Here is a 13,012-nt window from a genome sequence, read left to right on the forward strand (position 1 = left end):
CCCAATTACCCAGTGTATATAAGGTCGGCCAGTAAGGCACCGACCAGAAACAAACCCCGTCGGGATCTACCGGGAAGTGTGCATATATCGTATGTAAATAAAACTCTTCTTTTTAACTCGGTATGGATTCCCCTTATTAAACTTAGCTTCCCTGTGAGCCGGAATCCATCTCCATGGTCAGTCCAGTGATAAATCCTCCCTGTGCATCTTCTGAGCAACTGACCAATTTGCTCCAAGTACTGCAATAGATGGTGCTTTCCACAATGTAGTTCAGTACAGTTCTTTGCATATCTTTGGGACTGAGGTATAATATTCCTTGATGTTCCATGTTACCACCGTAAGACAAACTCCATGCACATAGTTACACCACAAGAAGTCAACATTGTTCAATATAAAATAAATAAACAGTGGCATGGTTAAAGAGTGACTGTACATTGACTTACACAACAGGGAAGGAGCAGCCATATAGTTACAAGGCAGCGTGGTGTGTGGCTTGGAGGGGAACTTGCAGGTAGTGGTCTTCCCAAGCACCGGCTGCCCTTGACCTTCTAGGTGGTAGAGGTCACAAGTTTGGAAGGTGCCATTGCACTTTCTGCCAAATTAAAGTAATGGCATGCAGGATGTCTGGTGAAAAGCATGCGATAATCGGGAATAAACAGGTTTGATCTAAATTGGATTAGTATTCTCAGCTCAGCCTGCTGGGAGTTGGAAATAAAGATGCTGGGTTGGGGAGAGGGAAATTGGAAATGCTGCCCTCAAGTAGCTCAAAGGACCAGGAGTAGTGACTTGGGAACAAAGGTGTAGCCATAATTGGAGTGTCGCCAGGGCAGACCAATGGGACCAATATCTGTTAATTTGTAGCAAAAAATTGTAATGTTTCACAATGAAAATTCCTAAATAGTCGTGATGAATTGTGTTTTTGAATAGTGTTGTTTAAATATTAATCTCTAAGACATCAAGTGGAGGAATTTACCTGAAGTGATTTGTAAACTGGTGACATGAGGGAGCTGTAACTACATGCAACAGCTGAATCAACACTTGCTGCAGACGTGTACTGACAATTGGTTAATGATACACTTACCCTCTTAAGCATTGTTGGTGAGTAGTGGTGGAAGGAGGAATGCAACAATGTTAGACTAGCTCTTTAAATCTGTTTGGGTTTCTGCATTTGTTTTGGGAACGCCTCAATGCATAAGTCACTTTTCACCTGAATTGATTGATCAAAATTGTTGTCTGAGGGAGTTGGAGTGCCGTGCTAAGGTGGTTTTGTTGACTTGAATTCAATATTGCTGATTGTGATGTGCCCTGATTCTCTGGGATGATCATTTTGATCTTTTTGCCATGTGCTGCCTTTGGCATTGTCAAGTGAATCTTGCCTAAGGTGGTCGGTTAATCAACCACAGCAAGGGTATGATTTGGAAAACTACTGATCCCTCTTTGGAAAATAACAGTTGTGTCAAATTTGACAAATAGTGTTAAGTGCAACCCCAGCTTGCTCAACAGTGTAAGGAAGGAACGTTTAAAATGGATCTCTTTTTGTATAAGTCCTGACAGGATAACCATGCCAAAATTTACTGGACTTGTTTTAGTTCTGTGATGCTACACTGAAATAGCGTCAGGATTTCTGACTCAGCAGCCCCTCTAGATAATGTTTCGTTATTACCTGAAGATTTTGTTTTTTCCTTCATGTGACAGGTGTGTCAGCATGTGATGTGAATAAAGTGTTGCAATAATAAACATATTTTGATATATCTGTTGCCTCAGGCACATGGAAATAGGTAGTATATTTTCATGTTTTCACCTTAATTAACTGCTTGGTTAAAGCCAATCCACTTAACTGAACATCATGTAATGTTTATTACAATTTAATAGCAATCCAATTTTATTTTGGCACCAAGGTTAGTTCTTTTTTTGTGCCACAGACTTCCTGGAATATCTTCGGCTGCCTTGTTTACACTATGGCACAAAACAGGATTTCAATCGGTATGAAATGCATCTCTGTGTAAAATCAGATGAAAGGGATCTTTGTGTTATTTCACAGTGAATATTGGATATCCTCCACCAATCTACCCCCTCAACTTGTGCTGAGGGTATATGGATGTTAAACTGAGACAGAGCGAGGTTCGGCCCAATGTTTATCCAGAGATAGACTAAGGGCTGTGTTTTACATGGTTTCTTTATTACAGATGGAGCAATGAGCAATGCATGTTATTTATCATTGTGGTCAGACAGTTTTCTGTTAAGTGGCTGCTCTGATTCAATGGAAACATTGTGATGTGCACTTAGTCAAAAAGTAAAAGTGTCAGAGCACTGTGAAATTATTATTTTCAGACATGTTACCGGGTCACTTGGTATTTTCCTATTCTTTCTTTCCCAATTTTCTCCCCTGTTTTGGCCCTTTCATGGCGCCAGCAAACCCACTCTGACCAGCTACTGAGGTTGAGTGAATCCCATCTGATTCTCTCTACCCCGATCATTACCTTTTTAAGCTTGGAAAATAAATGTGAAAGGGAGATGGAGGGGATTGGAATCTGCATCCCAAATCCTCCAGAATACCTGAATGGATGGGGAAACCACATTTGGTTGGGGGTGTGTTAGCATATATTCACATCTAAAAGAGAGAAAGGGTGGGTTTTGCAAGGTGAGACTCCATCGTCAGATAGGCAGTATTGATTAACATAAATGCTTGCCTCCACATTTGACTGACCCTATTGAATAATACATTGCACGGGAAGCGTTGCTTTGTAAAATGTACTTTTAATGTTCCCTCTTATTGTGTTTATGTGAGCTGTCAAAGATTAAACTCATGTTCATGCTTAAGGTGTCTTTGAAAACTTTCCCAGCGAATAGTACTGTGGGCTGTGGTCCAGCAGCTAGATTTCAGACACATTCCACTTCATACAAGTATCAGTTTGCAGCATGAACAATGTCTGAGAAATCTCCACTCTTCTCCGAGGGAAAAATGTGTGGCAGGACACTCAATGCTACCCCCCAGGTTTATGTTCCAGCGGAGAGGGCTGAAGTTCCAGTAGAGATAGTTGAGTTGTATTGAAAAAGCCTTCTCCCTTCCGCTCCAGATAACCCGGATAACATTTGTAAAACTGCTGATGCAGATGAATCCTAAGTGTAAATGGCTGACAGAGCTGAGTCTCAATATCATTATTTTAATAAATATCTGTGCATCAATCTTGGTAGAAGTGAATCTATACTAGACTTCATCACCACATTTCATTGTACTCTGCCCATTCAGAATCAGCAATTTTGATTTGTGTCTAGTGATGAGGTATTTGGGTGAAATCCCATGATAGTGGCATAAAAACATAGAAAGTAGGAGAAGGAGTAGGCCATCCAGCCCTTCGAGTCTATTCCGCCACTCAGTATGCTGATGGCTGATCCCCTATCTCCACGGCATGATCTAGCACTCTCCCCCATACCCCTGGACTCCTTTAGAGTCTAGAAATCTATCTATTTCCTTCTTAAACATATTCAGTGACTTGGCCTCCACGGTTTTCTGTGGCAGAGAATTCCACAGATTCACCACCTTCTGAGTGAAAAGGTTTCACTCATCCCAGTCCTAAATGGTGTACCATCTGGTTGGAGTCATACCTAACATAAAGGAAGATAGTTGTGGTGGTTGGAGGTCAATCATCTCAGTTCCAGGATAGGATACCACTGCTAGGTAGTGTCCAGGCACAACCATCTACAGCTGCTTCATCAATGATCTTCTTTCCGTCAAGAGGTCAGAAGTGGGGATATTCATTGATATTGCGCAATGTTCAGCACCATTTCGTGACTCCTTAGAAAATGAAGCAGTCAATGTCCAAATGCAACAAGAACTGGACAATATCCAGGCTTGGGCTGACAAGTTAACATTCATACCAGTTAAGTGCCAGGCATTGACCACCTCCAACAAGAGAAGATGTAACCACCGCCCCTTGATATTTAATGGCATTACCATCACTGAACCCCCCACTATCAACATCCTGGGGTTACCATTGAACAGGAACTGGATTTGACTACCCATATAAATACTGTGGTTACAAGGGCATGAATAACTCACTCTTGACTCCCCAAAGCCTGTCCACCACCTTCAAGGCACAAGTCAGGAGTGTGTTGGAATACACTCCACTTGCCTGGATGAGTGCAACTCCAGTAACACTCCAAAAGCTCAACATCATCCAGGACAAAGCAACCCACCTGGTTGGCATCCCTTACACAAGCATTCAATCTTCCATCATTGACAAACAGTAACGGCAGCGTGTATCGTTTACGAGATGCACCACAGGAACTCACCAAGGCACCTTCCAAACCCACAACTGCTACCAGAAGAAGAAGGGCAACAGATACATAGAAACACCAGCACCTGCAGGTTCCCCTCCAAGTCATTTACCATCCTGACGTGGAAATATATCACTGTTCCTTCATTGTCGCTGGGTGAAAATCATAGAACTTCCTCCCTAACAGCACTGTAGGTGTACCACCACCTTCTCCAGGGCGACGAGGATGGGCAATAAATGCTGGCCTAACCAACATTGCCCACATCCCATAAAATAATTTTAAAAACCCAGTATCCCAGATTTTTTTTCTTAAACTATTATGCTTGCATGCTAGACCTGGAGGAATCCTAAATGTTTCTAAAATAGAATGGAGTCTGTGCACCCATTACATCTTTCATTGAAGACAGTCAAATGTTTAATCATGAAATGGCTGAAATTTCTAAATTGGGTTTTTTCCATTGATTCTCAGTCATTTCTTTAATTGGGTACTCGCCTAAAGGTATGCACAGTGGAGTAACTGCTCTTTATATTCATTATAACGGACATCCACTTCTACAGTTTCATTTTGCCAAGACAGTTTGGCAAATGATGAATCCAGACGCAGAAATAGAAGTAGAGATGTCAGCAATTTTCCTGCTTCTCATTTTGTCCGATAACAACAGTTTCTGCAGTTTAAAAAAAAATACAGCTGTTTAAAGAATTCTTGCCCTCTGGGTTGCAAGCAAAAATGTCAAAATTTCAAGCTTGTAAACACATTGAGCAATTTGGACAATTCAAGATGGCTGCCCAACTGTCAGTTGCCATAACCTTTTGTGAAAGTTCAGATCGGTAAAATTTGTAGAGAACATAATATTCAATCGCTATTGGTGAAGAGTGGAAGACTCTGCTCTGTTTCCATATGGGATTGTGTTAACATGATAACTTTATTCAAAGATGCTCTTAAGGTTTGGGGTGTTCATTGACTAATATTACCACTTGTGGCCTTATAAATAGGAACAGATTGAAACTGCAATAGCTGGGTTAGAACACATATATATGTGTGTACTGTGTGTATCTCCATAATTAAATTCTCATAAAAGTGTGTAAAGATTGGCTCCAGTCCTATCCTTCACCACCTGGCTTTCTGAAATATAACATGGCAGCAGAAACTGGTTGCCTAAAGGTGGAGGTTGGAAACTGGGGAAAATTCTCAGAGAAAATTAAAATCCAAATGGCAATTTTGGAACATGCCAAAAAGTAAGTGTCAGTTAACTGGTATGATTACCACTCAATGTCCTTAGAGTCTGAACAATGTGGCCCGTGGAGCACTGAGTGGATATGCGGACATGGATTATATCGCTATCAGGATAAACTGTTAAATGCTTATGATGCACCGTCAAAATTTAATGGAGGAATATATCGCCGACTTTAACAGATTGTATGTAAGAGTGATAAAACTAAATCTGTGGATTCCTGGGTCAGTGCTAGATTTTGAATTACTGAATTGTGCTCGGCTGTCTTAGTTGAACAGGCAATTGGTTCTGACTGGTCTTTGTTTCTTGTTCCCTGTTGAATTAGCTGTCTACCACCTTAGAAAAATACCCTGGAGACGTAGGTTATTCCAGCCTACATAAAACAAAGAGACATTCCATGGTGACACAAAAAATAGAAGACTCAATCATTGCAAGATCACAAAATGGTCCCGATCCTGGGCACAAGCAACAATACAATAGAGGGATTAAATACAAGCAGAATGAAGATTAATGCACCTTTAACAGATCTGGCTATTACAGCAAAAGACAAAACTGGAACAAAAATAATGGACAAATGAATCTTGATAATATTCAGGAAACAGTTATAGGTACTTCAGGTGTTATTGCTGAAAGGAGAAGATGCAACATACTTGGCATGATGTATGATGAAGAGAATTCTGTGGCAGTGGTTGAAGATGCTGATGCCTCCAAACAGTTATATTGGTCATAAAAGGTTTTGTCCTGTAACAAATGTGTTAGTCGCAGATTCCTTTTAACAGTGCAGTACTAGAAAAGCATGTACCTCAACAGTATGTCGGACAGATGGTTAAAACGTTATCTTGGTTCACTTAAATATGAGGATCAGTGCCAGTTTAAGGGACATTGATGCAAAATTCCTGGCCAAACTCCTGGCTAGGCGACTGGAGAACTGCATACTGGAGGTGGTCACAGAGGACCAGATGGGCTTTGTCAAGGGTAGGCAGCTAACATTGAACACCAGGCACCTGCTGAATGTGATAATGACCCCATCCGGGGAGAGAACACTAGAGGCGATCATCTCCCTGGATGCAGAAAAGGTCTTCGACAGAATAGAGTGAAAGTACCTCATCGAGGTACTGGAGTGGTACAGGCTTGGTTCAGGGTTCACCACCGGGGTGAAACCTCTGTACAGTGCTCCCATGGTGAGCATGTGGGCTAACACCACTGGTTCTAAATACTTCCAGCTGCACATAGGCACAAGACACAGATGCCCGCCGTCCCCGCTTCTGTTCGTTCTAGCAATCAAATCACTGGTGATCGCCCTCAGAGCGGCGAAGAGTTGGGAGAGGTATACAGAGATGGGACAGAGAGCATAGAGTCTCACTCTGTTGGACAACCTGCTCCTCTATGTCTCGGACCCCCCACACCAGTATGGACGGGACCATAAAGCTCCTGAAAGTGTTCGGAGCCGTCTCGGGCTGCAGACTCAACCTGAGCAAGAGTGAAATTTTCCCGGTGAACCCATTAGGGAGAGGGATAGGGCTGGAGGGAATGACATTCAAACAAGCCCAAAACAAATTCCACAACCTGGGATTAAAATTGCCCATGACTGGACACTGATCCACAAATGAAACCGGACCTGCAGAGGTGGGACATACCCCCGCTCTCGCTGGGAGGCAATGCACAGACGAGTCATTGGACTCGAAACATTAGCTCTTTTCACCCCCTACAGATGCTGCCAGACTTGCTGAGATTTTCCAGCATTTTCTCTTTCGTTTCAGATTCCAGCATCCGCCGAAAATTTGCTTTTATTCAGATGAATACCGTTCAGGTTCAACTTCCTGTTCAGAGCTCTACCAATCCACATCCCCAAGGCCTTCTTCAACATGGTAGACAGACTTTGTGTGGGGGGAAAGAACGCAAGTATCCCAAAAAGGGATCCGACAAAAGAAAAGAAGAATGGGAGGTCTGACCCTCCCAAACCTACAATTCTACCACTGGGCACCCACAGCAGAGAGAGTGAGGGGATGGGTGAAGGAGCCAGTAGCAGAGTGGGTGAAGATGGAGGAGAGTCCCTGCTTGGGGATGTCCCTCCGAACCCTAACCATGACAGCACTCTCATCCCGACCAACCAAACACTCAAAAAACCCAGTGGTGGTAGCCACGCTCTGGACATGGTACCAATCGTGAAGGTTGATCGACCAATTGATCTGATTATGCACCCCGACTTGACCAGATACTATTTTTGATGTGTTGGAATTAAGTAATACAATTCAGCTCCCTAAAGTAGAGAATGTTCTAAGGGTGACTAAATCACTAAGAATGATAAATCTGGATAAATGTATATTTAAGTTCCCATCCTTAGTGGACCCAAAAAATGCAAAGCTAATCATTTTTAGTGATGCTTGACGTGGTAATCTTCCTGATGGGTATTCTAATGTAGCTGCTTTCATGATGGGTGAAAATGTCCTTTACTGAAGAAAGCTGAGAAATTGAGAAAAGGCTAATTAAAAGGACTGTGGCTGCTGAAACGGCAGCTGCTCTGGTGGCAGTGGGTAAAGGATTCCATTTGTCCAATATTAAATACATTTCTGTACACTGGATGTACTGAAGAAAGGGCTGGATTGTACATGGTCCGGTTGTCGGATTTGAAGGTGAGGAAGCTTGTAAAATCTAGTGTGTGTGCTTCCCACTGCCTACCCGCCTACCAACTACCTCTCTGAAACTTAACAGTGAGGCATTATAGAATCATAGAATTTACAGTGCAGAAGGAGGCCATTCAGCCCATTGAGTCTGCACCGGCTCTTGGAAAGAGCACCCTACCCAAGGTTAACAACTCCACCCTATCCCATAACCCAGTAACCCCACCCAACACTGAGGGCAATTTTGGACACTTTAAGGGCAATTTATCATGGTCAATCCACCTAACCTGCACATCTTTGGACTGTGGGAGGAAACCGGAGCACCCGGAGGAAACCCACGCACACACGGGGAGGATGTGCAGACTCCGCACAGACAGTGACCCAAGCCGGAATTGAACCTGGGACCCTGGAACTGTGAAGCGATTGTGCTATCCACAATGCTACCGTGCTGCCCTTGGGCCTATTGAGGCCCTTAAGTGGTCATTAACGGCCGTTGAAGGGCCTCATCCCACTGTCGCCGGTAGGCTGTAATGAGGGATGCCCACACCCTATAATAAATCTTATATTGACACCTGACTTTAATAAGGTAATTGACATGGATCTGAAGGTATAGGGAAAGATCAGAAATGTTTTCATCCAACATTTTATAGACCCAGAAATCAGATTTAGTCTTTCTTTAACAACACATGGTCAAGAGAAAAGGGTTACTGCGGACAAAATCATGGAAAGGAGCTGGACTTGGGTCACCTGAAAAGCTTCAGACTAATAATGGAGGATAATTTGCCAGTGGCAAATTCAGAACAGTGTGAAAATATGACTTTTTTGTAATCATGAATCCCACAGCTGAAAGTCCTTTTTAGTAACGAACTTTGTGAAATGAATCATGTGGTGACTGATGATCAACTCCATTTTTATGCAGCTTTTCCATAAGGCTATAAGTTGACCTTTGGTCTGTCATTACTGTTCGTGCAAAGAATTCATTTCAGATTGTTGCAAGGTATAGTCCCTATCAGTCAGTCTCTGGATGAAATACCAACTTGCCTTCTATTCTGTGCCACAGTCCGCCTGTTCTGGAAGGCACTTCATACCTCAAACGTTCATGTTTTGTGATGTCACTATATGTGGCCGATCAAAGACTGTATTGTGCTAATTAAACGATTGTGGCACTCATGGCAAATTCATCACTGACAATTCAATTGCTCAGAGTGGACACTTTGGTAACATATATTCTTATGAATGGAGGGACGTGTGATGAACTATCAATTACGAGACGAGAGTAGAGTGTAATCAAGGCTTTATTACGCAGAGATGTGTAGCCTCCCGAAGCTGCTGCCGAAATGGCTGCAGCTCGGAGAGCCCACACATTTATACTCCGCATACTGGGCGGAGCCAGCAGGCAGGGATCTACCCCTGTACCTGTACTACAGGGCCTTACCGTAATACACCTCATCTGCGGTAAATACAATACAATACAATACAACAGTGGTGACTACCACAACGTGACAATTGTAGGACATGTAGCAAACGTTACTGGTAAGTTCAGATATGATGGACAAGAATCAAGGTCTATTAACTGAGAGGAAAGAGTGTAAAGTAAAAAAAGCATTCGAGTACTGATATTAGCTCCAGAAGCTACTCTTGGTTCAAAGATAATCCTTAGCTAGAGAAAGAACCTGAGTTAGTGCTCAAGAGAAATCTTGCAATACTCGTCCCAACAGGCATTTGAATGGAACTAGGAATATGGTAAATCGGTATTGAATAATTTTAAATTACCAATCCTATGTAAAGTGTTTTTATTCCCATCCCAGTTAACTGTACTAGGTCACCACAAAAAGATGATGTTATATCGAAACAACTGTGAAGGTTGATCGACCAATTGATCTGATTATGCACCCCGACTTAACCAGATACTATTTTTGATGTGTTGGAATTAAGTAATACAATTCAGCTCCCTAAAGTAGAGAATGTTCTAAGGGTGACTAAATCGGTAAGAATGATAAATCTGGATAAATGTATATTTAAGTTCCCATCCTTAGGTGACCCAAAAAATGCAAAGCTAATCATTTTTGGTGATGCTTCATGTGGTAATCTTCCTGATGGTTATTCTAATGTAGCTGCTTTCATGATGGGTGAAAATGTCCTTTACTGAGGAAAGCTGAGAAATTGAGAAAAGGTTACTCTGGCTGCTGAAACAGCAGTTGTTCCGGTAGCAGTGGGTACAGGATTCCATTTGTCCAATATTTTAAATACATTTCTGTACACTGGATGTGCTGAAGAAAGGGCTGGATTTACAAACGTGAACCAGGTGTAACGGCACCTGGCAGAGTCTCCCACGCTATCTGAGACCCAAGGGCTGTCAGGTCTGGGAAAAGTGGTACCCTCGCACCCCTGCTGACACCCGGGCATTGTGGCTGGGGGCACTGCCAGGCCGGAAGGAGCATGGCCAGACCGGCAGGCTGGCAGTGCCAAGGTTCCCAGGTACCATGTTGCCCATGCCAGGGGTCGGGCCCGAGAATGCCTTGACCTTAGGTGGTGTGAGGGGTGGCGGGGGCTAGGGGGGGGGAGGGTGCTGGAGCGCTACGTTGGGGGCGGGGGGGTTGCTGGAGCGCTACGTTGGGTCCGGTGGAGGGGGTCCGGAGGTAGTGGTGCAGTGGCTGAGGGTGTTTGAAAGATTGGGGTGGCATTTAAAAATGGTGCCCTAATCCGTGGATACTCTTCCTGCACTGGTGAGGCTGAGCTTGTCAGTGAAGGAAATGAAGATAAGTGTGGCTTTGGAGGGGCATTCCTTGCCGAGGCCAAAAAATGGCAAAGTCCCGTTAAGTAGCAGTGTCGTTCTTGGTGCCAGGAAACACCCCGCTAAACATACCCAAAACATTACTCTGTTTTTGTCCCGTTAAATTGTGGCCTTAAACTAAGTTATACTGAATAATTTAAGATTCTTTCAACACCTACTGGTTAATTTGTTTGCCACGAATGTAAGAAGCAGCAATATTATTTGTGTTCCCATTGGTTCAGATCGTTTATTTCTTACTATTTGACTTGTTTCTTCTCTTAATTCTTCACTATCTCCATACTCTCTCTTCCCCCATTTTACATATTGTTATTCTTTCTGTTTTATTTATATTTTTGATATTTTGGCATTTGGGGTTCTGGCTACACAGACCCATGCCACAGTCATGAAGGACCAGGCTTTAACTATGTGTATTTTACCCTTGCCTTCAGAGACCTCGTCTCCTACTCTCCCTTCCCCCCCCCCATTCCCCACACGAGGCTTCTTTTGGTAAGGTTGACAAATTAATGGACCAATCTGCATTAGGTTGAGATGACAGACTTCTATTCGAGTAGGCAGGGGGAGGTTGGCAAATGGAACCCTGATTTTAAATTATAATTTTGACATGGGGGTGATGGAGCCATTTTAATTCCCTTTTTAATGATGTTTCCATATCCTAAGTGAGCCACCCACTCGATTCTGGCAGGAATACGTACTTGGCTGCTGGACAGGAACATGGTTTTGGGTGGCCATTGTTTGGGACCTGCTGGGACAGCTCTGGGAACTTAGAAGGGTCTAGCAATGATCATGGTCAGTGGGAAGAGCGCATAGTCCAGGGCGGAGAAGTCCCAACATTCTCCATTCAGCCTAAGCCCCAAGGACACTGTAAAAATAAAGCTCTACAGTTACCTTCCGGGTCCACTTCTGGGCGTGCGCCAGCCTACCTCCAGATTTCTTTTGACAATCTTAGCATTGGTCGTAGGTTGAACATATTAAATTCATGTCAAAGTTCTCTTTTTATGTCATTGGATCCTCACCTGCTGCTGATGAGGGCACACATCCTGAAGAATGCTAGTTAAATTGACAGAAGGGATGACTGTAGTGAAGAAGCTGCCTCTACTTCAATCCTTCCCTGTAAACACTATAGCCTTCAGGTACAGGATTGGGGTGTTAAATTTGGCCACGGGCCTTCCTCCTTGTAAAGATATTAAAGGGAGAAGGATTTGTTTGTACAGAATCGAATTTTAACTTGCTAATGTGAAAAACATTCAATTTTACCAAGCAAACTTAGCATAAAAAGCCCCGAATAACCGACTTACTGCCAGATTACATTAGGTTCTTCATGCCTTAGACTGTTTTGTATCAGATGGCAGGCAGATAGGAAAACTGTCTGTGTGCTGACAAAGCAGCACTAGATCCAAGACTAATGGATTTTTCACATTCCGCAGTAGATTATTATGGTTAACACACTACATAGTAATGATCCTCTTCTAACATCTCATTTTTTTTCTGTTTCAGATGTTGATGAATGTGTTGAAGGAACAGATAATTGTCATATTGATGCCATCTGTCAGAACACCCCCAAGTCATACAAATGCATCTGCAAGTCTGGGTACACAGGAGATGGAAAACAATGTGAAGGTAGTGTAATCATGAGTTACATCAGAAAATTCACAACGCTGTATCATTTAATGAACAACTTTTTGTTGAATTTGCTTTCTTTTTGTCTAACATTGACACCAATTAAGATTGTCAGGAAAATTCGTATAAGTCCAGCCCTGCTAGGAGTTTACACATTCCTGTCGTGCACACTTCCTATACTGAGAGTCGGCAAAATCAAGATTGTGGAGAAAGTGTTTGCCATACGATGACATGTCAATTGGAAATAGTTGAAACAGAGTTTCAGCCTGAATGTGACCACAATACCATAGCCTTCTGAAAAATGAGTGAATGTCACTGATATTTCCTGTATCTACATTATTGTACACAAAAGCTATTATTGTTTTTCAAAACTGTGGTCAATGTTGAAATGAGCCTTTATTCAGTACTTTGCTGTTTTCAGATTATTGGCCCGTTCCTGCTTTTTAACTGTCGCCATATTTCTAATTGAAA

General features: G+C 42.8%; 1 protein-coding gene across 2 annotated transcripts in view; it reads left to right on the top strand.

The window, feature by feature from the left end:
* Window positions 1–13,012, top strand: part of scube3 (signal peptide, CUB domain, EGF-like 3) — a 413,853-nt gene that overhangs the window by 65,740 nt on the left and 335,101 nt on the right. For both annotated transcript variants that reach the window (XM_038819916.1, XM_038819917.1), the window contains exon 2: window positions 12,419–12,541. In XM_038819916.1, coding sequence (XP_038675844.1) covers window positions 12,419–12,541 — 123 coding nt within the window. The remainder of the gene's footprint in view (window positions 1–12,418; window positions 12,542–13,012) is intronic.

The sequence above is a fragment of the Scyliorhinus canicula genome, chromosome 15 (genome assembly GCF_902713615.1).
Source record: "Scyliorhinus canicula chromosome 15, sScyCan1.1, whole genome shotgun sequence".
NCBI lineage: Eukaryota > Metazoa > Chordata > Chondrichthyes > Carcharhiniformes > Scyliorhinidae > Scyliorhinus > Scyliorhinus canicula.